This window comes from Lynx canadensis, chromosome C2 (genome assembly GCF_007474595.2).
Source record: "Lynx canadensis isolate LIC74 chromosome C2, mLynCan4.pri.v2, whole genome shotgun sequence".
Classification (NCBI taxonomy): Eukaryota; Metazoa; Chordata; class Mammalia; order Carnivora; family Felidae; genus Lynx; species Lynx canadensis.
Window position 1 is genome coordinate 100,869,925 of NC_044311.2, and position 26,863 is coordinate 100,896,787.

At 39.6% G+C, this 26,863-nt stretch overlaps 1 protein-coding gene across 1 annotated transcript in view; it reads right to left on the minus strand.

Moving 5' to 3' along the window:
• CD96 (CD96 molecule) overlaps positions 1-26,863 on the minus strand; it is a 96,715-nt gene that overhangs the window by 58,253 nt on the left and 11,599 nt on the right. Inside the window, 3 exon segments of the mRNA XM_030329266.1 lie at positions 4,280-4,335; positions 7,401-7,608; positions 17,292-17,416. Of these exon segments, the coding sequence (XP_030185126.1) occupies positions 4,280-4,335; positions 7,401-7,608; positions 17,292-17,416 (389 nt within the window).

The window sequence follows — 26,863 nt, forward strand, 5'->3', positions numbered from 1 at the left end:
AATACTCAGAGATGCTTTGAAAAAAGGGAACCTACCAGTCCATAAGGAAAGAACAATCTATTGAGGGTATGCCTAATATGGTTACTCAGGAATAGATTAAACCAAAGTGGCAATGACTGTGGCCTTTGGGTTGGAGCTGACTTTTATTTGGATGATTCCTCTAGAACCTTTTTTTTTTTACTGGGTTGGAGGTGGAGTGAGGGATGGTGGGAGCTGGGGAGACAAGAGCTAATAAAGACAGTTTCTCATTATCTTGTAGATAGATCCAAGCACTTAATGGGCAACGGCCTCCCAGAAAGTGGACAAGATCCTGGTGTCGTAATGGGGTCTTGTTTCCCTCTGTCCTCACCTGTGTGGCTCCCTCTTACTGCTTGCTCATTCTTAGACTGTCAGCAGCTCTAACACCCAGATCTGTTTTCCCTGTGAGCTGTTTGTGGAACAAGCACAAGTCCAAACATAGCTTGTGAAAATCCCAGACTGTACTGTAGGCTTGTAATCTCCTTATTTTTTTCTAGAAACTTGCCTGATATTAAAGGTTTCACTTCCCATATGGTTTTCCAAAGGGATGTGGTGCCATATTTAGGGCCCTCTCCAGCTAAGGTAAAAACTCAGGGACTCTCACCTTCTAAATGATGATGAGGGCCACTGAGAGTCCCATGACTGGACATTGGGAATCAGAGCCTTATTGTTCCATAAGATTCCAGGAAGGAAGGAAGGAAGGGAAGAAGGAAGGAAGGGAAGAAGGAAGGAAGAAGGAAGGAAGGAAGGAAGGAAGGAAGGAAGGAAGGAAAAGAGAGAGAAGGAAGGAAGGAAGGAAGGCAGGAAGGAAGGAAGGAAGGAAGGAAGGAAGGAAGGAAGGAAGGAAGGAAAGAAGAAGAAAGAAAGAAAGAAAGAAAGAAAGAAAGAAAGAAAGAAAGAGGAAAGAAGGGAGGGAGGTCAGAGGGAAGGAGGGAGAGGAAGAAGCTCTAATACCTAATCTTAAACACACATACACCCATACATTTGAAATGAAGCTTAAGAAGGTCAAAGAATCCACAGATTCAGGCTTTGCAAAACCACAATTAAATAAAGAGCAACAATCAAAATCTGCAAACAGACACCAGAACCATCCTGCTGAATGGTAATGTGTGTTTTTAGATTATGGTGTCTGTTTTACATGGCTCTTATGATTTTCACTTCTCTTCCTTTTCAGGCATTTTAACCCCAGCTACTTTTGTTTCCTATCTTTCATGTTAGGTAGTTCTCTTTACATATTTTTTCACTTAACTTTTGTCAAACATAATAAAGGTAGAGAGTGATGAGGACAAGACCCATGGAGATGAAGGGGTTAAAGCAGAAAGCCCGGGTATAAAAGAGAGACATATGTGGTTCATGGAAAGACCGAACTGTTGAATAAACTCTGGGGTTTTCATGTATCTCTCTTGTGCCTTCTTTTGCTACATCATCAGAGTAGGCTATTCAGGGCCAGGGTCTGTGGGCTGAGGGCTCTTTGGGCCAGCATCTTTTATTCGAATACTGTGTCTGCTACAAGAAGGGGCCCTGAGGTTTCAGCTAAAGACTCCTTTTCCATCTCAGCTGAGGAGGCGAGGCTGCATGCCATACTGGCGCCCTGGTGAAGCCTTGCCCCCAGAATGCACAAGAATATGACATCCACAGGAGTAACACTCTCTTTGGATATTGCTGGCATGTCTAAACCTGAGAAGTGTCATGGTTAGAATAATTTGGGAGCTTTTTGATTTTTCAGGAAAACCAAATTAACCATAAACTTCATTGCTTTAGTAATGCTGGAAAACATAACTCATAACTGACCAAATCCCTATTACTTTAACTCCAAGGGCTGCTGGTGGAGTGAATATGTAGTACATAGTAGCATGCAATAAATGTAGGTTGAATTGGTTAATCTCTAAGAAATGAAGGGTAGGGCTGGAAGTTACCATACCCAATACTTATGGTTGCCAGATGGTAGGTACTTTACACGTGTTCTCTCATTTGATCTTTATATCACTCTTGGGAGGTTGAGATCGTTGTCCATGTTCACTGATGAGGAAGCTAAGGAACTGAGGTCCCAGGGGTCAGAGTTAATAAGTGATAGGGGAGAATTCAGACCCAGGTCTATCAGATTCCACAATCTATGTTCTGTTTTTTCATTATCACATACTGTCTCCCAAAATCAATCACATAGGAGATTTATGAATATATCTTCAGATGAAACAGTGGATGAAAGGGAGCAGGTGAATGATAAATAATGGGAAGGAAAGAAATATTCCTGAGACATCTATTATGTTCAATATACTCCATTACTATGCATAAATTTAATTCCCCTAAGAGTCCCATGAAATATTAATCCTGATCCCAGTTTTAGATGACTTAGTTGAGACTCATGGAAGTTAACTATCGGATGAAGATATGTAGCCAAGAAATGGTTGAATTAGGATTTGATATTAGTTCTGTCTGCCACTGAATCATGGTCTCCTTTCATTATATCATCCTACCTGGTTATGGGCATGCTAAATTCTCATCCCAGCTCTGCCTTTTATTAGTGATTCAGCCAGTTGTGTAGACTCTTCAGGCCACCATTTCTCATCCGTAAAATTATGGATGCCCCACCTATTTCAGAGAATCACTCAATAAAAGCATGTGGAAGGACTTTGAAGAGTTAAGAAGCTATTAAAAATACAATGGGAACTCTAAGAATATTAGAGTAAGAAATTACTAACGTTTGGCAAAACGTTAAAAGATCCACAGACAAGCCGTGTCCTGTCGCTGGTTAAATAGAGTTGGTGAGAGATTATTTACTAATTCCCCAGGAAGGAAGGTTCTCTGACTGTCCTAGTCAGCACCTAGGTAAACATGGGTACAGAAGAAGAAATGTGATAACATGTAAGAGAAAGTCCTTTTTTTTTTTTTAAACTGGAATTCTTGGATCCAATCTTACGGTTCTGTATCTTGATTGAGTCCTTATTACCTGTAAACACTGGCATAAAGAACCAACAGGAAAACCTTATAAGAAACAAAAATACCTACCAAACGTGCCATTAGACTCTTAGTTTTATTCAAACTATTGAAATGATGTCCACTAATAAAATTGGAGTTAATTGTGGAAGAACAAAAAAATTTAAATTTTTTTTCATATACTTGGGACTATATAACAGCAATTATCTAAGAGACTAATACATAAAATCAACAAAAGACACAAATATATGCCCATCTAAAACCATCCCACAGAGTTTGAGCTATGATTTGTATATAGCTGTCAAATTAAATGACTTATATTTAGGATCATTTGTAAATGATCTTATATATAGGATCAGAAATCATAAGTTATGTAGTGTTCTCAGGATTAGAAGAAATTAGAATAGGAGTATAATTTTCTCTCATCTCATGTAGCAGAAAATGTTTGAGAGTTCACAAGAATATTTATTTTATTTGGGATTTTGAAAAGCTTGAATTAAGTCAAAATGCCCCGAGACAACTGATTAACACCCATAGTAGTAATAACAATAAAACAACAGTAATAATGTTTACTGAGCCCCTAATATATGCCATAGAGCGTACTAAGAACTTTTCATACAGTATTTCATTGAATTCTTAAGAACAACAACAATATGCAGGTGTTCTTCTTATCCTCTTCATATAGATAGAAAAAGATAGAAAAGGATGTGAAGTAATTTGCCCAAGGTCACAGCCAACAAGAAGAGCTGGCAAATGAGCCCAGATCCCAGTGACTCAAGGCTGGGAATCACCTACAAGAAACTGAAGTCAAACAGCCCTACTCTACTTTCCTTTTTCACCTGCCCTTTCTCCTACCGCCTAAGAAATAGGCAGGGTTCTGAAGGAGTATAGAAGGGCACCTCTCCTCTTGTTACTTCAAACCAAAGACTATAAGAAGGGCCGGTACAGGAAGTGGATTAGAATGAATTAAATGCCAGCTGAACAAAAGCCTCATTCTCACACTAAGATTCACACTGCTTTCTGTTCTAGTTTTCCTTCCCTAGCTTCTCCAATTTTCACTAAAGAGAAGTTTAAACTATTGAGATGATTCTTCCAGAAAATTTAAGGACTAAGGATTACAGATCGTATGTTCTGAGAGCCCTAAGTCAGAAAGTAAGGATTTACACTTGGCTCTAGAATCAGCTCAGCTTCTCTTCTTCCTCACTAGCAATTAATTGGCTGAGGGCCAAGGAATAAGGTCCTTTGAGAAGATATTCTGACAATGATGTAACCAAACACACCTTGGCATATTACACTATAGATTTTCAAAGGCTTTAATGTGACTCACCTCTCCCAAGACATCCGTAGAGTTATTTTCCATAATCATGGGGATTTCTGGCTTAGCTTAAAGGCAAATAAAACACAGTTAGTGTCACTGAATACCATCTTACCTGGCCACTAGTGTGTGTGTGTGTGTGTGTGTGTGTGTGTGTGTGTGTTCATCATTCATCAAATATTAATTCAACATCCACTATGTGCCCAGCTGTATGCTAAAGGCCTACGAAACAAAGGTGGACAAATCAACTTCACTGTCCTTAAGAAATTGACATTTTCATGGAAAATACAGATTTTAGAATACATCGGAGGATATTTCAGTGACTTTGACGTCCTGTTAGACTGTAAGTGCCCTGAACCCTATTTTCATTCATCCCTCCATCTCTAGAACTTACCAGTGACCAGCACAAAGTAGACATTGAGTACATTACGTTGAACCAAAGTGGCTTCAAGTCAGTGCTTGAGTGCAGCAGACAAGGCTGTCTGTGAACCACTGGAGAAATAGCAAGCCTGTCACAGGCTGTCAGTGTCTGTTACATCTAGACGCATTTGCCTCTACTTGCTGAAGGCCTTTTGTTGGGCATACCTGTGACCCTCTCTTAGGGATTTATTGGGCCTATGGGAGCTCACTCAGTCCACAATCAGGGCAAACTGGACGTCTAGTGAGCTAATGGCTATAACAGATAGGGAGTTGCTGGAGAATACCCCAACTTCCTTGCCTTTATCTGGGAGAACTCTGATGTGTATTCCCCCAGAGTTCCCTGGTGGGAATGAGCTCTGAGCCCACCCTGGTAACTGGCATGTTCACGTATATTTCATTATCTTCCTTCCCTTCCTTGGCTTTCTGACTCCTCTTCTGATGCTTCCCCCGATAAATTCCTTCAATAAATACCCCTCAAATAAATTAATTTAACTCAGATCCTTGTCTCAGTGTTTTCTTTTGGGGAACCCAAACCAAGATAGACCCAAAAACACTAATGCGAGGAGGGGTATTCTGGCCATTCTGACCTCATATCAGCAACAGATACCATTGTAATGAAGGACCTGAAAGAAAGAACAGTTACTGAAAGTTGCAGGGGTGCTACAGAGACATTCCTTTTGAGGCTCAGGACAATCAGGTTTAAGGGCTTAGAAGGGGGCAGGAGCGAACTTGGGATAGCAGGTGATGCCCTGCTAAGGAAAGGAAAGTCAAGAAGATCAGTGAGAGGAGAGCAAGAAGTAGCAAAGGAGCCAGGGAAGCTTCTGGCCCCTGCACTGTTAGAGAGGGAGGTGTTATTCAGGACGAAGAAATAAAGTGGATTTAGGGCAACCACGCTGCAGTGGGTCTGTGCTACACTTGGGTACTTATTTTGAAGTTTCAAGTTTTTATTTTTGGTTTGTCCTATTTGAGGAATCACCGAGGACTGCTGAGTGGTTTCTGAATAAGACATGTATTATACTTCCATGCCAGGGCCACTAGGATATATACTTCGTGGCACACACAAAGAGTCTAAGGACTGGATGAGCCAGGCCAAGCACAGCCTGGCTGGCCCGTTTGCTAAAGGGGAAAGAGAGGAAGCAGGGAAAATCGAATGAACAGGCAGGCAGAATCTCCTATTTTTAAGCATCCACTGAGAGGAGATCAAAGAAGAAACAGAGACGTAGAGACAGAGAGGTGTAGACACAGACAGGGTGATAAGAGTAAGATGTGAAAGAGGAAAAAGCATTCAAGACTAAGACGGCGGAGGTCTCTGCCACAGAGAGAGAGAGGGTGTGGTTTAAGTGTTGACAAGGCAGTTAGATCAAGTTGGGGTGCAATAACCCTTGGTCCAACCGGACATGGTTTGCCCAGCTTAGAATCGACACGTGTTTTCACATCCTGGAGAGCTGCCTTCATTGATTTGCCTAAAGTCAGGCCAGATGAGTCAGTTTTGTGTTTGTTCGAAGACAGTCACGCCCCAGTAAGTGAGCCGACAGCGATATCGATGAAAGAAATGAACAGTCTTTCCCACCTCTTCACAGAGCACTGTTCAGGCTCCATAAGCAACATGATCATTAGGGGTGATCAATTATCTCTTAGCCCATCCACAAGGAGAGATGGAAAGAGGGGGAGGGAAGGAAAGGGAGCCAGAGAGAGAGAGAGAGAGAGAGAGACATAAGAAGAACTACAAGAGACTTCCAACTACATAAATCTTGGCTGTAGCTGCCTCCATTTTTACGAACTACAGTCTTTGTATTTCCCTCAAAACACTGAATTCTCTGATCTCTATTAATAATGCCGTAAGATTCTAAGTGAAAACAAAGATTATTCATTTGTCTGGTCATTCAGAGAACTGAGGGAAAATCTAGTAGCTCGTGTGCTCAGGTTTGGTGAGGTTATTTTCTCTCCGGTTCCCTCATTTGCAAAAACAATTAATGGCTCATCCACATCACTGCTTTTCTCTTTGCCTTCACTTAAAAATGACTTGGTAGAAAACACAGTTCTTGGGGACAAAGATGAAAACGATCCAAAGCCAGGGGTTTGGATTTTATATTTACTAATATTGCCTGGCCTCACTGAGCAAAATAGAATTTTCACATTTTCTGCAAATTTGCTCCCCGCAGAGCCTGTGAAACCTGAGTGGGCCATCGTGGATATTTCCGCTCCACACTTCAGTGGATGCAGGGACAGAGGGCCATCCTGCAGGCTCCTTCACTGAGGAGCTGGCCCTGCTGGGGGTGGGGGGACTCCTGCAGTTTCTCTGGAGCTGTGTTTATCGTTTTCCTTTTCTCACACTGTCCCTATTCTGCCTCACTCCAGCAAGCAACCAAGACAATTAGACAACTCGGTAATTAGATTTTGGCAGTTATAATTAAAGAGATTCCCAGTATTCTCAGGAAACATTAAAGTTGTAAATAAGGAGTAGTCACCAGGAGCCTGGCCACTCTATGGCTTTCAGTGTGATTTTATTCTATTAACTCAATCCTCATTCTTTAACTCCCTACCCTTATCCTCACCCCTAACGTGAATGCCAGTATCAAGGGCAACAGAGCTCTAGAATAGCTATCCTGCAGGGCTGCTCTCCAGAGACCGGGGCACTTTCTCTGTAGGAGAGAACAAGGCAGGAAAAATGGACAGGAGGACGGCAGGGAGTCCGGAGAACAGAAGCTCTTACCAAAAACCTTGACTGTGGTGGAGCTCCTCAAGGTTTTACCAGGTCTGACCATAACGTGGCAGGAGAACTTCCGGCCATCATCGTGGATTTGGATTGGAGAGAGGTAGAGTTTATAGTCTGTACCTAGCTTGACTCTGTCTTTAAATAGTGTGGAATTGCTGATGGAGTGACCTTGGGTGATACATGCTTCCTGAGTTCCGTTATCTTCCTGCTGAAAGAAATATTCCCGGTTACTCAGCATTCAATCACGTCAGCTCCAGACTAGATGTTCACATGCATTAATTCATTTATATCTTGTAAAAAATACAGGTGATGGATGAAGAAGTAAAATTAAGAGATATTTGCTATGTTACTAGAGAAAAGATCATTACACTTGACTTTCAATGATTAGAGTCACCCTCTCCTAACAAGAATTGAAACTTGATGTTCCTCTGACTAGAACTTCCCCTTCATAACTTTCCATAAGGTGCGTATCAGCAGTGGGATATGGAGGGCACAGCACTGGGGGCTAATGAAAGATCATAATTCTTATTTCAAGTTCAAGAATCTATTTTTTCAAGTTTATTTATTTTGAGAGAGAAAGCACACAGGTGGGAAAGGGACAGAGACAGAGAGAGAGAGAGAAAGAGAGAGAGAGAGAGAGAGAGAGAGAGAGAGAGAATCCCAAGCAGGCTTTGCACTGCTAGTGCAGAGTCTGATGTGGGGTTTGAATCCATAAACCATGAGATCATGACCTGAGCTGAAGTCAAGAGCAGGACGATTAACTGACTGAACCACCCAGGTGCCCCAAAGTTCAAGAATGCTAATGCTAAGATGTGCTGTATCCATTTTGCTAATTAAATCTTCATCTGGACTGGATGATTATGGTTGTCCTCCCTTCCACCTTTCCTTTGGAAAAGGTCTCATTTTAGCTCGCTGTGGGGCCAGGACCAGGATGAAGTAAAGAGGCTCTTAGCACTCACTCTCAGGGCCCTATCAGTGCAGGGTGGGTATCTAAAGTAAGTGCCTTCTTAAATTTTGTGCCCTGGGCACTTTCTTGCCTCCTTCCCTCTGACTAGTCATGGTCCTTGCCCTTCTCTTTTTTATTTCTATGCTACCTTCATAGAGGACACTTAAAGGGTAGACTCTGAATATTAATCAAAATTCCACAAATCAGAGTTTATTTGAAGCACTTGGTTCTTCTATTCCATATCGGTTCTTGCATTTATGAAGGAAAGCTCCTATTCTTCTTGCCATACCCAGAATTTCCATGGACAAGATCGCTGGGCAATCATCGTGCTGGTCAGTGTCGGTAAGTTTGCTAAGGGCTGGTGACTAGAGGACTCTTGAGGGGCACAAGGGTAGAGGAAGGGTTATGATTTCATTCTTCTATAAATAACTGAATATTCTCAGTTGAGTTGCTTTGAAAACATTCTGACACACCAAGTTTCTCCTCTGCAGATTCTACCTCAGTTGTTCTGGGATGAAACTCGGCTGGAACATTTTTTAAAAGGTCCTCATGGGGCGCCTGGGTGGCTCGGTCGGTTAAGCGTCCGACTTCGGCTCAGGTCATGATCTCCCGGTCCGTGAGTTCGAGCCCCACGTCGGGCTCTGTGCTGACAGCTCAGAGCCTGGAGCCTGTTTCAGATTCTGTGTCTCCCTCTCTCTCTGCTCCTCCCCTGTTCATGCTGCTCTGTCTCTCTCTGTCTCAAAAATAAATAAATGTTAAAAAAAAAAATTTATGAAAAAAAAAAGGTCCTCAAAGGATCCAGGTCTGAGAACCACTGGTCTAACTCTAAACAACAGATTAATCAATCATTATGTGCAGAGATCAGGGGAAATGGAGAGAACTGAGATGAACAGCAATGCATTTGGTGGAGAAGTCACGAAATAATGAAAACAAATATCCGTCCCTTGGAACCTCTGGTTTAAATCTGTCAAAAAAAAACCCCACCACTATACATATTCAGAGTAGAAGAAACAGAAGCTAGGAGAGTTAGAGAATTCAAGTATGATCTGGGAGCAGAAACAGCAGAAACATGAAGGCAGACTTTATTTAGTTTATATAAATATTTCCAGAATATACTTAGTAGAAACTCTTACGTAAGACACCATTCTTTAGGTGACATGGGCTAAGATTGCTATCAGCTTTACATACAGATACACAGACAGTACTGTTTGTAAACAGTGATGCCCTGCTCGAGACTTACCCTGAAACAATGTACATACCTTTGACCCCACAATAAGAAAGGACCTAGGAGTTTGTGCTAGTATCTTCCTAGTGAAGAAGCATATAGAAAATTAAAAGGAGACAGCTTACATTCTGGAGACAGGGCCCAAAAAGGAGCCCTCTGCATTGGGTGGTGACAGAAGAAAATGGACGCGGTTCACTCAATGGCTGCAGATCTGGAGGCCAATAATTAAGGAAGCAGGCTCCCCCTGCAGGTCTGCACACTGAGCTAACTTCTATAGCTCTTGCTTCACTCACAGGTTCTCTTTTTGTGAGGATCTTCAGAGCTCAAAATGCTTTTTGGCCACTTAGTAAATGTCTCCCCATTGGAAACATTTCCATCTGTTACTTTGTAGTGGGAAGAAAGGCAGTCAGAAGCTGAGGTTGGAAACTAGGGAGACAAAAGCGGTTTTTCCATTATTGTGTTGCTGGGTGTGGCCGGCCAGGGTAGTTTAACTGCTGGAGGAGTTACAAAGGGGGCCCAAGCAAGAACCTGCAGGGAATGGCTGCCTTCACCCAGCAAATGAGAGAGGAGGTGAGGGAAAAAGGAGCCCAGGCAGACAATGAAATGTCTGGAGCTGGAAGAGGGGAAACTAATACTAATAATATGCTACAGCCACTATTAAAGTTTTATATTCTTATTAATCATAGCTTAAATTTATTTAGCACACACTATGCTTTAGACATTGTGCAAAGTTCTTTCGAGTCTTTATTTTTTTTTTTTTTTGATGTTTATTTTGGAGAGAGAGAGAGATAGAGCCCAAGCAGGGGAGGGGCAAAGAGAAAGGGAGACAAAGAATCCGAAGCAGGCTCCAGGCTCTGATCTGTCAGCACAGAGCCTGATGTGGGGCTCGAACTCGCAAACCGTGAGATCATGACCTGAGCTGAAGTCGGACGCTTAACCAACTGAGCGACCCAGGTGCCCCTTTTGAGTCTTTATTTATTCCTATGACAATCGGGAATAAACTAAGGTTGAGTAATTTGCTCAAAGGTCAAACAAAGCAAGAAGGTGCTTAAGTCAGGGCATCAAAAAGCAGAGATGCCCAGGTCCAGGGAAGTTAAACCTCAGAGACAACACGTACTAATAAAAACCAAACAACCACAAAACAATAAAAAGAACTTTTTGTTTTGTTTTGTTTTTTCGTTTCTGAGTATGTGGAATGAAAAATTTAAAAGAAATTCCAGGAAGCCAGAGGCCTTTATATACATTGTAGATTACAGAGGTGTGGACAATTTGTTGAGTGAAGAAGCTGTTTCATAATATAGTGATCTACCTTTGGTGATAGGGGTCAGAGAGTATACCTCTGATCTTACCTAATAATGATCTCAGGTAACCTTGTCTGCTGAAAACATACTGGTAAGAGGTCTTGTACAGAATCTTTATTCTTGCCTGGTTTTTTTTTTTTTTTCTTCTTTTCTTGTTTTTCAAAGAAAAAAATTGGATAATGTGTAAAGGTGTTTTTTGTTTGTTTCTTTGTTTGTTTTTTGTTCTTTGAGAGAGACAGAGACAGGGCAAGCAGGGAAGGGCCAGACAGAGAGGGAGAGAGAATCCCAAGCGCACTCTGCGCAGGCAGCTTGAACCCACAAAACCATGAGATCGTGACCTGAGCTGAAACAAGAGTTGGACGCTTAACTGTCTGAGCCACCCAGGCACCCTCCCCCCTGCCTTTTTAAAACGTTTTGTTAATTTAGATAACTTTAAAAAATATTAATAAATATTTCATTTAAAAAAATTTTTTTGACGTTTATTTTTGAGAGAGAGAGAGACACACACACACACACAGTGTGAGCATGGGAGGGGCAGAGAGAGGGGGAGACACAGAATCCGAAGCAGGCTCCAGGCTCTGAGCTGTCAGCACAGAGCCCGACACGGGGCTCGAACTCACGAACCACAAGATCATGACCTGAGCTGAAGTCGGATGCTTAACTGACTGAGCCACCCAGGTGCCCCTAAAATATTAATAAACATTTCTAAAACCCAATGGGATTCTCACATTGGAGGAGCCATATGATTTAATGAAGAGTACAGACTGAATTAGCATACATACAGTATACCATGCTTGTCCTGACCCTCAGTAGATACTCAAGTAATACAGACTATCTTCCAGCCTCACTGATGATCAGTCTGTACTTCATGAGCATCCACTATCTGCAAGGCTAAACTGAAGCATTATAGAGTCATAAAATGGATCCTTTAAAGATTATCTTGTAATACGTACTGAGTATAGGTACTATGCTAAGCTGTTTAGTTGTATTATTTACAACCTCACAATACCAGCATAAAGTCAATACTATAATCATCCCCTTTTACAGATGAAGGAAGTAAAACTTAGTTTAGGCCACATATCCAAAGTCGTACTGAATTCTGAGACAAAAGGAAAAACGTGTGCACCTGTAGGCACTTCTCAAATATTCTCCCATATTTTGACCGAGTGGAAAAATTAATTAAAAAAATCTACAATTTAAAAATATGTTTTATGACCATGTAAAGTTGTGGCCATGGGGGACATGATGCCATGAAGTCCCAGAAACCACAGGCAAATTGGAAAATACTACTCCTTGGACAGCATACCAGGGTCTCAAAACAGACAAACAATGGCTTATGCTTATTTGAAATTTTGATATTTTATTCATCATGCATTTTCTCTAAGTTTTGATTTTATTTATTTACTTAAAAATTATTTTAATGTTGGGGCGCCTGGGTGGCTCGGTCGGTTAAGCGTCCGACTTCGGCTCAGGTCATGATCTCACAGTTCGTGAGTTCGAGCCCCGCGTCGGGCTCTGTGCTGACAGCTCAGAGCCTGCAGCCTGCTTCAGATTCTGTGTCTCCCTCTCTCTCTCTGCCCCTTCCCTGCTCATGCTGTGTCTCTCTCTGTCTCAAAAATAAATAAACATTAAATTAAAAAAAATTATTTTAATGTTTATTTTTGAGAGAGAGACAGACAGAGCATGAGTGGGGAAGGAGCAGAGAGAGAAGAGGGACAGAATCTGAAGCAGGCTCCAGGCTCTGAGCTATCAGCACAGAGCCTGATGTGGGGCTCAAGCCCACGAATCATGAGATCGTGACCTGAGCCAAAGTCAGACACTTAACCAACTGAGCCACCCGGGTGCCCCTCTAAGTTTTGGTTTTAAAAAATATTTCATTAAAATATGTACCTTAATTACTGATTTGGGGGGGCAGTCCCTTAAAATTTGCATCTAAGGAGAGGACCTTGCTCACCTCACTCTAATCCTAGCTCCTACGTCACACAGCTAGTAAATGGCAAGAGCCAGGATTTTTGAAACAATTTCCTTCCAAAAGTCATGCTGTTAATGACTGCGATGTTCAGCCTCATAAGAGTAGTAGAACAAACAGTCCTTGCCTTTTCTGCTTATAGTCTATTTGAGAAGAACAAATTCACGAGAAAAAAAAAAATCAGGACCCACAGAAGAGAAATAAATGGATAATTACATTTTGGACAGGAGTTGGGCAAAATAATTAGGATGATGAGGGTTGGGCAGGGTAGTACTGAACCATGAAAAACTCTTCCTGTGTCCCTTCATGACCTTAATAACAAGCCTTAAAATAATTTGTGGGTGCTTTCCTGTTTTTGTACTATAATCAGAATTTCCAATGCAGAAAAGAGGCATTGGTACTATTTGATTTAGTGATATTACCTCATCTGTGGGCTGGCCTGAGCTCCAGGTCAGACCGATCTGTGAGGACCATACCACATGGCAGGCATTGAGCTATAGTATAGAGCTCATTCGATAAATTCTGTTAATTTTATCGATTGTTACTTCTTTATCTCCAAACTGCTTCTTATCTTCACACTTCCTCCATTTATTTTCCATCCAGTCAGTGCTGTCAAAGCAGGCTGCTTGCAAAGCTCCCCACGTCCACTTTTGTAGAGCACCAGAACAATATTTTTCCAGTCATTGCAATTGGTTGTCAGCTCTTTGTGGGTTGGCTACCACTTTATTTCTGATTATGGTGAAGACAATTGGGGTCAGCAGCTATCAGGTAGAAGGTGACAGTTTCATTTTCTGAATAGCAAGGCTTCCCACAGGCATGGAAAGCTGACATTGTTTATAATGCCAGTCCACCTTTTGTTTAAACATAAAACATTGCAAATACTAAAGAAGAGTATATTGAAAAGATGCATTTATAGAGATGTAAAGAAACATAAGCATCTAGGTTTTAGTCATGTGCTTTTATCACTAACATTGAACTATTTGAACCTGATAGAGTCCTCTCCTTTTTTTCCTGATGTTTAGGAGAAAAATCATGGGTCTCTCCTTCTTCACAAACTTTAGAAACAAACATTCCCTCAGCACCTCTCTACACCCCCACTACCAACTTGTACTCACGGGTCCCAGATCTTGGCATAGTACACATCTGAGGTTTGCTGGCCAACTGTTCTTTAATTACCCAGCTCAAATATAATCTAAGAAGTTTTCCAGGTCCATTTGCTCAGAATCAAACCATTCTCCCTCTATGTTGCCATTTTTTTTACATTTTTACTGAAGCTGTATTTCATAGCAGGAAATATATTTGATGTCGTTTTGTATCCCTGCAGGACCTAACACTCAAAACAGATTCACAGATGTTTGCAGGATTGAATTGAAATTTATACTGTAGGAAATCAGGGTGATACTTTGGAATGAAAACAGAATATTAGACTCTATTTAGAAGCTCCCGGAATAAGCCTGAAGGATTTCCCAGATGACTATACACTTGTGCCCCAGGACATAAACTGGAAAAACTGCTACTTGTCCCTTATCTACCAACTGCATTCCCTCTAAACATAAACATCCTATGACTTCTTATTCATCATCCCATCATATACGGAAACCCTCAGTGCCCGCTGACAGGTTAACCCTTTGTGTTTATTTGATGACCACTCACGCTACATCAATGTTGGATACGCTATTTGCATCTGATGCCTTTCTACTTCAGTCTACTCACCACCCTGGAATGTAACTTCTCCAAATGCTAAGAAACCACTCCACAGACACATTTAACACAGCCATTGCATGGGGTCAGGTACACAGAGAAAATCATTTTTTAAATGATAATTGAGAATCCCAATGATAACCCTTGTCATGAGGGTCCTAACAGAATTAATTAGATTTTATAAAATTCCACACAGAAGACATGACTTTTGTTTTTCAGTGACCTCGACTACAATAATCGTGGTTTATAAAATCGTTTCCAGGGCTTAGTGCAGCCTCTGAAGTGGGAGCATTTTGCAGCTTCCTGGAGCGACTGAGTTCAGTCCAGTAGGTTCCTACACTCTTTACTTTGTCTTCACCACCTGCACTCTTTAACCTTTTTCTAAATTCCACATTATAGCATGTTTTAAAAAACAATTGTCTTATTAGGACAATTATTGCTCATTTAACAAAAGATTAAGAGATGATTATTGCTCATTTAATAAGAGATTAAATACTGGGGGTGGGGGGGTGGTATTTATGTCCTCTGCAGACCTGTCACAGTCATGACTTGAAAAGCTGTCCTAATATGAGGACATTAGATGATTTCATATCAGGCTTGCTGAATCCCACAGCTGCCAACACTGGGGAGCACAGATGTAAACTAGAGGAGTAAATAGATTTTGACATTTAAAGAGGGAATGCACAGTAGGAATTTCATCAGCACATTTGCCAATACAATGTTCCCTTTGAAGAGCGATTTCTTCAAATCAAAAAGATCCCTCAAGTTGTCTGCATCCCTCAAGTGCATCCTTCCAAGTGCCAGCATGGCTTGAGGTTCTAGAAGTTTAAGATCGCCTCACTGTGTGACCTTAGGTGCCCTCTCTCTGTCCCTCATTTATCCTGAAGGTCCTGGCAGGATGCAAAGATAAGGTCTGCATAGTCTTCTTCATTTCTTTGAAGGAAACTGCTAGATAGAAGTTGTCTTCTCAGTTATCTGGTGATTGGTACGTAATGAGCTGCTCATTAACCATTTGAACAGCCAGCGTGAATTTAGTGACCATCAGTTTAATAGGAGTCCAATGAATAGGAAGGACTATGAGGGGAAGGGACAAAGAGAAACAGAGAAACAGATCCGTTCAATTATTTATTCTTTATTGAGGGCCTGTGTTCTAAGTACTAATTAGATGCTACGGAGTTTTGAAATGAGGGGCACAGCTTTTTGCTCTGGAGAAGCTCAGTTGACACTTGCTTGGAAAAACAGATGACCCACCCTTTAGATAAGATAAGAACTATAGATCAACTTACTCGCCAGCATAAATCTCTACAGTCAAGCTTTGTTAAAGTATATTATTATTGATTACGATTAAACTTGATTGTTCCCATTGATAGTGAATTTGTGATAATTACAGTGGAATTCTTGCCCACTGGCGGGAAACAGGAATAGTGCAAGCAAGGTGTAGATAGTACACTTCCATTGCTGTAACGTTTAGTATAGCCAGTTCCTGCCCTCTTGAGACCATTTCCACTTTTCAACTTTTTTCTGCGATTGTTTGTTAAGAACAATTGAATTATACTAAGATACGTGTAATGGTAGGAAGACTTGCATTTTAGAAACCAAACCTTATAAAGGGAGGAAAAAAGTGTTTTCTGATGGATGACAAAGAGGCGCCGTAGCTCTCAGAAGAGTTTGAGAAAGTTATTTCCGAACACTTTTTTCTTTTCATCCTGACTATTCAAAAAATATCTGGACAGTGAAAGCTCATCCGTAGTTTGCATTTTGAGGCCTCCTTGCAAGTCTATTATTTTGGGTTTGGCACATCCTCAGAGAAATCTTTGTATAGGAAGGGTCTAGTTTCCAAGATAGTCCATAAAAATTTAGGTAACTTATAATATGCATTATCATTTATGCAGATACAGTATTTTATAAATTGTATCAGCCATTACATCCATGGAGATCTAGGAGTTCTGCAAAAATTTTTAAAACCTGTGTTTGATGACAATCTAAAAATTAATCATATTCTGGATCATCTAAAGAAATACCCGATTAGGTGATTCTCAAAACTGTGTTTATGGTTATCTTTATTTTATTTTATTTTTTGTGTGTATTTATTTTCGAGAAAGGGTATGATTGGGGAGGGGCAGAGAGACGCATGCACATGCACATGCACACCCACACCCACACAGAGGATCCAAGCAGGCTTTCTGACAGCAGAATGCCCGATGGGAGGTTCGAACTCATGAACCATGAGATCATGACCTGAGCTGACGCTCAACCGACTGAGCCACCCAGGTACCCCTTCTGCCTATATCTTATAAGCATTAGAGTTTGTCTTTCCTGATCTAAAGAAATGCTGTCTATTCCCCAGGATGCAGCAGCAAGGGTTCTAGGAAAAGGGGTTTCTCCCTCTGTACGTGTTGTTTATAAAACAAGTATTTGTGAGAAGGGGTTTCTGCTGGATGTGGCTCCTCTCCAGGGCACCATCATACTCTTTCCTCTCTGTAATCATGGTTTGGTATATAGCTTGAAATAGAAACTAACCTTTAGGAACTAATTTTTAAATTACTGTATTCATAGACCTGGAGGCTTGCTGAGTTAGAAGGAATCTTAGTGCCCTCCCTCCCCTCCCCCGCCAGTCCCCCACCTTCCACATAATGCCTGCTTTTCCTCCTGTGTGCTTCCTTCCCTATTATTACTTGTTATTCATTTTTATTTCATTAATATTTAAAGATCATTGCAGTTATTCACTGAAAAGGGCAACACTTACCACCAACCATGCAAAGGTGAACTCAGACGAAATTTCTGAGGAGATATTTTGAAAGCATGGTATTTCCAGAGTCTGATTTATCTGTACTTCTATTAAATGGCTGCTTCTCCGTTCATCCTGTGTAGCTATAACAAAACATAGGTGGCAAACACATGAACATGCGATTGGTTTCTGAAATGCTTTCTTATGAGAGAAACAGGAACAGTTTTACTATAGAGATTTATCCACCCTCAGGGCACACCTATGACAAGGCAAAACCCCACTAAGGTCCTCATTGTCTAAAAGGCAAAATAGAACCACTGAGAGTCACTGAAAATTTGCAGGAAACTACTCTTAAGGGATCCAACTCACAATCTGAAATGTTCCTCTGCTTTAGCCCCAAAGTTTGTGCTTTAGGTTTCAGATCATACTTTCTTGATCAGTCAGAATGTAAAACTTTATAACCTAACCTCGAACTGTTCTTTTTAAAAATCCGAATAGATTTAATTTTTTTAAGAGATGTTTTCGGTCCATGGCAAAAAGGAGTGAAAAGTACAGAGAGTTCCCATTGTCCCCCATGCGTGCACAATGTTCCCAGCTATTAGCACCCTTAACCACAGTGGTACATTTGCGACAACTGATAAAACTACATTGAGATATCATGATCACCCCCAAGTCTATAGTTTACTTACATTAGAATTCACTCTTGGAGTTGTACATTCTATGGGTTTTGATGACTGTCTAATGACAAGTATTCACCATAGTAGTGTCACACAGAATAGTTTCACTGCCCTAAAATTCCTCTGTGCTCCACCTATTCGTCCTCCTTCCTGCCAAACTCTGACATCCACTGATCTTTTTACCGCCTTCATGTCTAGCTGTCCTTTTAGATCTTATAAACCTTCCTCCAAAGAGAGGATGATATAGAAAAATACACGAGGAAACTCTAAAGAAGCATTGTTAATGGATTTTCATTTTTAATGTAATTTGAGATAAATGTCAGTTTCATAACCTCTCTTTGGGAAAGTGTAGACACATTTGTAACTAAACTACAGTAATATCAAAAAACAATTGATAAATGGAAAGAACTCTATCATACTAATATCCTGAAAATCTTATTGTTTCCATGTCTATACAAATCTTGTTTATATGTATATGTTTTCTCATACTTTGCAATCCTCTTAACTAATAAACGTTACTTAAAATGTTTTGCATGATTGTATTTTTACTTCAAATGTTTTGCATGATTCTTAAACAATTTGTAGCTAAAATTTTCAGAGACTTTATGTCATTCTGTCACTTATATACATCATTTGTTTTGTCATTTCCAACACATTGGATCATGTGTTCTTTCAGTGTGGGGTTTTAGTTTAAACTATTATAATCTATATAGCAAGGATCATCCTTATACTAATAGCTTTCCCCTGACCACTCAGCTTCTTAAAATAAATTCCCAGAAGTATAATTAATGGATCATGGGGTATGAGCACTCTCATTATTATCAACAGCCTATTTTTTTTTTAAGTGGGGTATTTCTCAGTTTGGAATGTTATGTCTACCCTTAGAACTCGGTGATATTCCAATCTCTCAGCAATAGTAGCTATCCTCTTTACTGATAATTCTTTCCTCCTCCCTTCCTAAACTGAAACCTGGCCTTCCCATTAGGGCACAACTTCCTTGTATCATTCTCAAATAGTGGTTGTTTATTTTCTTGTACCCTTATTTCTTCAAGATTAGGAGATGGGATCGCTGCTGTCCTTGTTCTTCATCACTGCTTCCAAACGTTATTCCAACTCCATAATTAAAAAAAAAAAAAAAGCCTGTCCTTTATGGTGAAAACAATTTAGCTATAACACTACTTCCAAATGGATTTATTTGTATACCACCACCAAAATTGTTTGCCAGGATTGCACATCATTACTACTATTTAATTTTATTCTTAAAATTACTATAAATGTTTTTTTTCTGTAATTGTTGTACTTACATAAATTTATTTTAAACAGAGAGTGAACTAGGCACTAATATCTAATTTAGAACTAGGCACTAATACTAATGAAATTCACTTGATATGCTAGTTATATTTTAATGTGCATTACCCAAATATATAAGTATTAAACTTTTGTGAAGTTCATCCAGATTCTGGGAAGTTGGCAATGCAACTGACCTAACTTTTTTAATATTCCTGAAGCTGCCTATAAAAACAGACAAGGTAACTAGAGTAGCAAACGTAAAAACATACAGGCAGTATCTATAGGGACACCAATTAACAACATATCCCCATTAACAGGTGGGGACAAATCACTGAACCACTGTGGTATCAGCAACTGAGCAGAAAGAAACAGAGGAAAATTGACTGGGCTTCTGATGCCCCTCAGAACTAGGGAATTCCCCTCCAAAAGCAACAGATAATCACTAGAAAGACATGTGGACTAATCTCAGAATAACAGCAGAAATGGAGAAAGGGGCTTACAGGCACTAGATTACCCATGCCTTCGAGGGAAACAAGGAAAAGCTTGTCAGCACTGGGACAGGGGGTGCTTTTCAGACATATCCCTCCACTGAGAAGAATCCCCTGGGAGTAGAATCCAAATTAAACAGGACAGGTCCAATAGGAGAAAGCAAACAGGCAATTTAGATAAAAGTGAGGGATAGGAGGAGAGGAAGTATATCTCAGAAAGTACAATGGAATATTATTTCCCTTGAAAATAACAGAAGATATGGCTCTAGAGACACTAAACACCCTAGAAAAGCTAGCCTGGCCCACCCTTCCATGGAAAAAATCAGCATGCATTTACCTTAAGCGTGAGCAATAGGAAAAGGATGGGATAGAATCACAGGTAAAGATACTACAAAAAAGAGAGAAAAGGGAACAAAAGAACATCCCCACAACAATGACAGCATATAAGACAAAGATAACTTCAAAATAAATAAAAACTATACCTTAATAATTGAAAATGAGATAAAAGAGGTAATAAAAGTGATATGAGCTGTGAAAAATTTTAGCCAGACTGGTAAATGAATCAACTGGAGAGAAGGAAGCATAGCTGAGATAGGTGAGAGAATTCAGGAAAGAGCTGGAAATAACTCATTTTAGAAGTTAAGAACAAACCACAAGAAAAACAAGGACATATTAGCCCAAAAGCTAATGCAGTGAAAGAAAGTTAAAAATTGAACTAAGGGTGAGGCAACTGGGTGGCTCAGTCAGTTAAGCATCCGGCTTCGGCTCAGGTCACGATCTTGTGGTTTGTGAGTTTGACCCCTGCGTTGGGCTCTGTGCTAACAGCTCAGAGCCTGAAGCCTGCTTCGGATTCTGTGTCTCCTCTCTCTGACCCTCCCATGCTCATGCTCTTCTCTCTCTGTCTCTCAAATAAACATTAAATTAAAAAAAAAATTGAATAAAGGGCAATTTTAAAGTAAATTAATAAATAATACATTTTAAAATAAAAGAAAAAAGATAAGCAAAGAAGATTAAAAGCATGTATAATAGAAGACACTGAATGACATAAGCAGTAGGCAGACAAAAATACTAAAAAATTATAATTCAAGTATAATCTCTTAAAGCATAATGATTAGAAAATACATATTGAAAGATTATACTGCAAAAGTAGGAAAATAGGCTCATAATAGACATTAAGCACATTATTCTAATGGTATTTTTTAAAAGTCAGTTATGGGGAAAGAAAATAGGATTATTATTAGCTTCTGACAGCAACTCTTTATGCCAGAAAATAATGTAGCACCATATTCAATATACTCAAGGAAAGAAAATCTGAGCTAGGGATTTTATATTCAGCAAAATTAGCCTTTTAACATAAAGACTACATAAAACCTGTTGATGCCACGTGTAAGAACTCAGGGAATATTGCTCCCATGAGCACTTCCTGTGGATTCTCCAATAGAATACACTTCGGACTCAAGAGGCATTTACATAAAAGCTGGGGTGACTTGAATCTATGTCTACTTTTAGCACTAAAAACAAATCATTGCTATAAGGAAGAGAGCAGTAATGCATATATATATTTTAAAACAAAGAAAAGGTAAGTATCAAAAATGGGGCAAGGCTTGGATTGAGGTTCTGGTGGCTGAAAACATGTATAAGACTGAGCATATGTATTAAAACCACCATTTCAGGACCAAAGGAAAACATGCCATTGAGAAGCATTTCTTCTTGAAGAATTGCTAGAAGTTCAGTAAAAATAGCAGGAGTCTTTAACCTTCTTGCCTGGGGATCCTTCTATCCCCTTGCCCAGCATGGCCAGTGAGAAAGTAATTTTCGCATTTTGGAGTTGGCTACAACAAACAGCGGCTTTTCTTCCAGAAGGGGCAGACTTAAGTTAGGTCTGAGCGTAAAGATCGTACGCTTTGTTAGTTAACAGGCACACACCAGGTAGGAAACAGAGAAAAACTGCAGCTTGGTTAGCTTGGGTTTGCAAATTCCATTTGGGGTGGGTAGTAGCCCAGAGAGACATTTAACATGGAGATTCTGGAAATTAGGGAGTCATAGAAGAGCTGAAAGCAGTTGTCTACCCATCCTGGGCTGCCTGGGAAAATGCACAGGTGAGTGAAGAGACTTCAGAGAGCCTACTGGAAAATAAAAGCCAAAGGCTTACTATCTGCAACTTTGAATGCACCCTGTAACCACCCCTCTGCCCCTACCCAACATTTATATGTACAGGTGGAAGCCTGGTGGGCTGGGGGAATTTGAGCACAATTTTTGTCAAATTCATTGATGGACCAACCAAAGGACTTTGTCAATGCAAGGCAACTCTGTGGAAACCAAACTAAAGGCATAAGAATTATAATAAAAACTTGAGCAGGGATATCATAAGGAAACCGATTTTATAATTTAAATATGGATAGTTACCAAAATTAAAAAAAAACACTTAAAAAACTTCACCAGATACGGAGTTCTCCCATTATTATTATTATTAAGGTATAGTTTTCAACAAAAAAGAAGACACATGAAGAAAAAAGAAAAGTGTGATCTCTATTCAGGAAAAAAGCAGCTGGTTGAAACTGATTCTGAATAGGTAGTACATTGGATTTAACAGACATTAAAGCAGCTCTTATAAGTATGCTCGTAGGATTAAAACAAAATATGATGAAAATGAGTCAATAAATAGGGAATCTTAGTGGAGAAATAGAAAACTACCAAATGAACCAAATAATTATTCTAGAGTTGAAATGTCAATAACAAAAATGATGAAAATTTTACTTGGGATTCTCAACAGCCAATTTGAGATGGCAGAAGAAAGAATCCGTATATTTGAGAGGCACCTGGGTGGCTCAGTTGGTTAAGTGTCCGACTCCTGATCTCTGTTCAGGTCATGATCTCGCACTTCATGGGTTTGAGCCCCACATCTGGTTCTGCGCTGACAGCATGGAGCCTGCTTGGGATTCTGTCTCCCTCCCTCTGCCCCTCCCTCACTTGCTCTCTATCTCTCTCTCAGTATAAATAAAAATAAACATAAAAAAAATCTGTGTATTTGAATATTGATTAATATCAGTGATCTAATCTGAAGAGCAGAGAGAAGGAGGATTGAAGGAGAAGGCGCTTCAGAGCCATAGAGGACAGTATAAAGTGTCCAATATGTATGCCGCGTGAGTCATAGAGAGATGAAAGAGAGTGGGACAGGACAAATGTTTGAAGAAACAATGGCCAAAAACTTCATATTTGACTTAAAAACTTTCCTCCAAATTATCTACACTCTCAGGAACTTTAAAACTCGAAAAAGGTAAACTCAAAGAGACACCCACCTAGGCATATTATACTCAAACCGCTGGAAGCCAGAAACAAAGAGGAAATTATGCAAGCCGCAATTGAAATCACTAAGAAAAACAAAACAAAACAAAACAAAACAAAGCTATCGCACGCAGAGACCAATAAAACAATTAATGGCTCACTTCTCACCAGAAACAAAGGAGATCAGAAGACATATTCAAAATGCTGAAAGAAAAAACAGCCCACTAAGAACGCTACATTCAGTGAAATTATCCTTCGAAATTAAAATGGAAAAAAACAAACAAAAAAACACAAGATTCCTTGCAAGTAGATTGTCTTATGTGAAATTCTAAAGTAAGTTCTTTAGGCTGACAGGAAATGATACCAAACAGTAACTTCACTCCATGAGATGGAATGAAGACCATAGGAAATGGTAAGTATGTGTGTGTGTGTGTGTGTGTGTGTGTGTGTGTGTGTGGAGAGAGAGAGAGAGAGAGAAAGAGAGAACATGAGCAGCGGAGGGGCAGAGAGAGAGGGAGACACAGAATCTGAAGACAGGCTCCAGGCTCTGAGCTGTCAGCACAAAGCCCGACCTGGGGCTCAAACTCACGAACCACGAGATGGTGACCCAAACCGAAGTCAGACACTCACCTGACCAAGCCACCCAGGCGCCCCAGAACATGAAATTTTTTTTTTTTATATATATGAAATTTATTGACAAATTGGTTTCCATACAACACCCAGTGCTCATCCCAAAAGGTGCCCTCCTCAATACCCATCACCCACCCTCCCCTCCCTCCCACCCCCCATCAACCCTCAGTTTGTTCTCAGTTTTTAACAGTCTCTTATGCTTTGGCTCTCTCCCACTCTAACGTCCTTTTTTTTTTTTTTTCCTTCCCCTCCCCCATGGGTTCCTGTTAAGTTTCTCAGGATCCACATAAGAGTGAAACCATATGGTATCTGTCTTTCTCTGTATGGCTTATTTCACTTAGCATCACACTCTCCAGTTCCATCCACGTTGCTACAAATGGCCATATTTCATTTTTTCTCATTGCCACGTAGTATTCCATTGTGTATATAAACCACAATTTCTTTATCCATTCATCAGTTGATGGACATTTAGGCTCTTTCCATAATTTGGCTATTGTTGAGAGTGCTGCTATGAACATTGGGGTACAAGTGCCCCTCTGCATCAGTACTCCTGTATCCCTTGGGTAAATTCCTAGCAGCGCTATTGCTGGGTCATAGGGTAGGTCTATTTTTAATTTTCTGAGGAACCTCCACACTGCTTTCCATAGCGGCTGCACCAATTTGCATTCCCACCAACAGTGCAAGAGGGTTCCCGTTTCTCCACATCCTCTCCAGCAGAACATGAAATTTTTTAAACCATTAATTGTTGCACTGTTCTGTTGGGTTTATCTTCGACAATAATAACAAAAGGAAGAGATAATATTGGAGGAAGTTGCAAAAAGAGAGAAAGCAAGACGGAAACATAGAAACAGACACAAGAATGACCCTGACATTGAAGTTATCCAACAAGAATATTAAAATAACTCTTTAATATATTCAAGAATAAAGAAAAAGATGAAGTAAGTAAATGAAAAGATGGGCAATCTCACCAAAGAATTAAAAATCTACTCAAAACAATAACTAAAATATAGTATCAGAAATTAAGAACTAATTTGATTGGGTTGAAAACTTACTGGACATCACGAAAAATAAGATTTGTGAAATGCAATATAGGTCAATAGAAAATTTCTAAACTGCAGAAAGGAAAAACAGAGTAAATAGGAAAAAAGCATTAGAGATATATAAAAATATAAACTTGGGCACATTTTTTTAATACTAGAAACCTAGCATCACAAATTTAAATGATAGTAAAAATCCATGCAAGTGTTAGAAGTAACATGAGTGAATTTGTATGTAATAGGAGAATGGGGAAACTTTTTCCACAAAAGTAAGAATTAAGCTGATTTGGAAACAATATCACAAGCAAGGAAATATAGTTGACAAACTCAGAAAATATTTGCAACTTACATCACAAAGGATTAAATAGATTTTATATATGGGACTCTCGTAACAAAAATAAGGATAATAATGGGCTGGAATTCATCAATATGTTTAAATTCATATGAATTCGTAATACTTAACACAGAATACTTCTTGGTCACCTTGTAAGAATCCTAGTGAGCCAACTCATTTTTAAATCTGATAAATAAAAGGAAAGAATCAAGTATCCTGCATTTCTGATACAATCTGTACATCCAATAAACAGCTGATTCGTGAGCGGAAATTTCTCTATAAGAAGACTTCATCCAGGGGCACCTGGGTGGCTCAGTCGGTTAAGCGGCTGACTTCGGCTCAGGTCATGATCTCACGGTCCGTGGGTTTGAGCCCCGCGTCGGGCTCTGTGCTGACAGCCTGGAGCCTGTTTCAGATTCTGTGTCTCCCTCTCTCTCTGACCCTCCCCCGTTCATGCTCTGTCTCTCTCTGTCTCCAAAATAAATAAACGTTAAAAAAAAAAATTAAAAAAAAAAAAGAAGACTTCATCCAAAAAATGAAAGAAGGATAGGATTAGAGCATCACTATTTATCAACCCATAATGAATTAATGGATCTAGGCAATACTTATCAGTGGCTGTTAACATCATACAACTAGACATTATGTGCCTCTGATGTACTGTGCAACATCATCTATAAAGTTTTTGTGCCAAAAACAAAAAATAAAAATGCAAATAGTGTGATCAAAGCTCTATACCTAACTAGTGAAAGAGGGACATGGAGATACCATGGGACATAAGAGTAAAATCCAGGCTGTGGGTAACTTTACAGGATAAAGAGTCAAATTTACTTAACAAATATATTGGAAAAGAAAAATAATAAATATAAAATAATCTTCAGATTAAAAGATGTTTTTCAAAAGATTCCCAATACTTTATGTGATTTATGTGAATCCTAATTTAAACAACCAAAATGTAAAAATAACAACTATGAGGCCAACTGGATATTTAATGGTCTTAAGAACTTACTAGTTATTTTTAATTCTGGTAGTGGTATCATGGCTTTATTTTATATATATGTGTATATATATATATATATATATATATATATATATATATTACAACATATATATCTTTTAAAGACTCATTCTAAAATAAGATTTTGGGGCACCTGGGTGGCTCAGTTGGTTGAGCATCCGACTCTTGATTCTGGCTCAGGTCATGATCTCACAGTTCTTAGGTTCAAGCCCCACGTCAGGCTCTGCACTGAAAGCATGGAGCCTGCTTGGAATTCTCTTTCTCCCTCTTTCTGTGCCCCTCCCTCTCTCTCCCTCTCTCAAAATAAATAAATAAACATTAAAAAAATAAATAAATACTATACCTTGGATTTTCCTTAATCTGGGAGGTGGCAGTTGCTAAGGGTTTAAATGAAACAAGATTGTCTGTGAGTTAATAATTGTTGAAGTTGCATGTTCAGTACATGGGAACTCATTATACTATTCTATATAATTTTGCATGTTTGAAATTTTCCACAATTAGAAGTTTTAAAATTTTTTGATGAATCATCTGAAATCATCATGAGTACTGCCAGCTACATATAACACACTTTGAGAAAAACTAAATAATCCCTCTTTCCCCAAATTCACTGCTATTATCCTCTAATTCAGGAAATGTACAACTGTGGCCTGTGGGCTGAATCTGGTGGCTGTTTTTGTAAATAAAGTTCTACTAGAACACGGCCAGGCCCATTTACCCACGTATTATCTATAGGTGCTGTCATGCTATGGCAGAGTTGAACCATTCTGACGGGGCTATAGGGACAAAGCCTACAATATTTACTATCTGGTCCTTCAAGCTTGTCAACGCCCACTC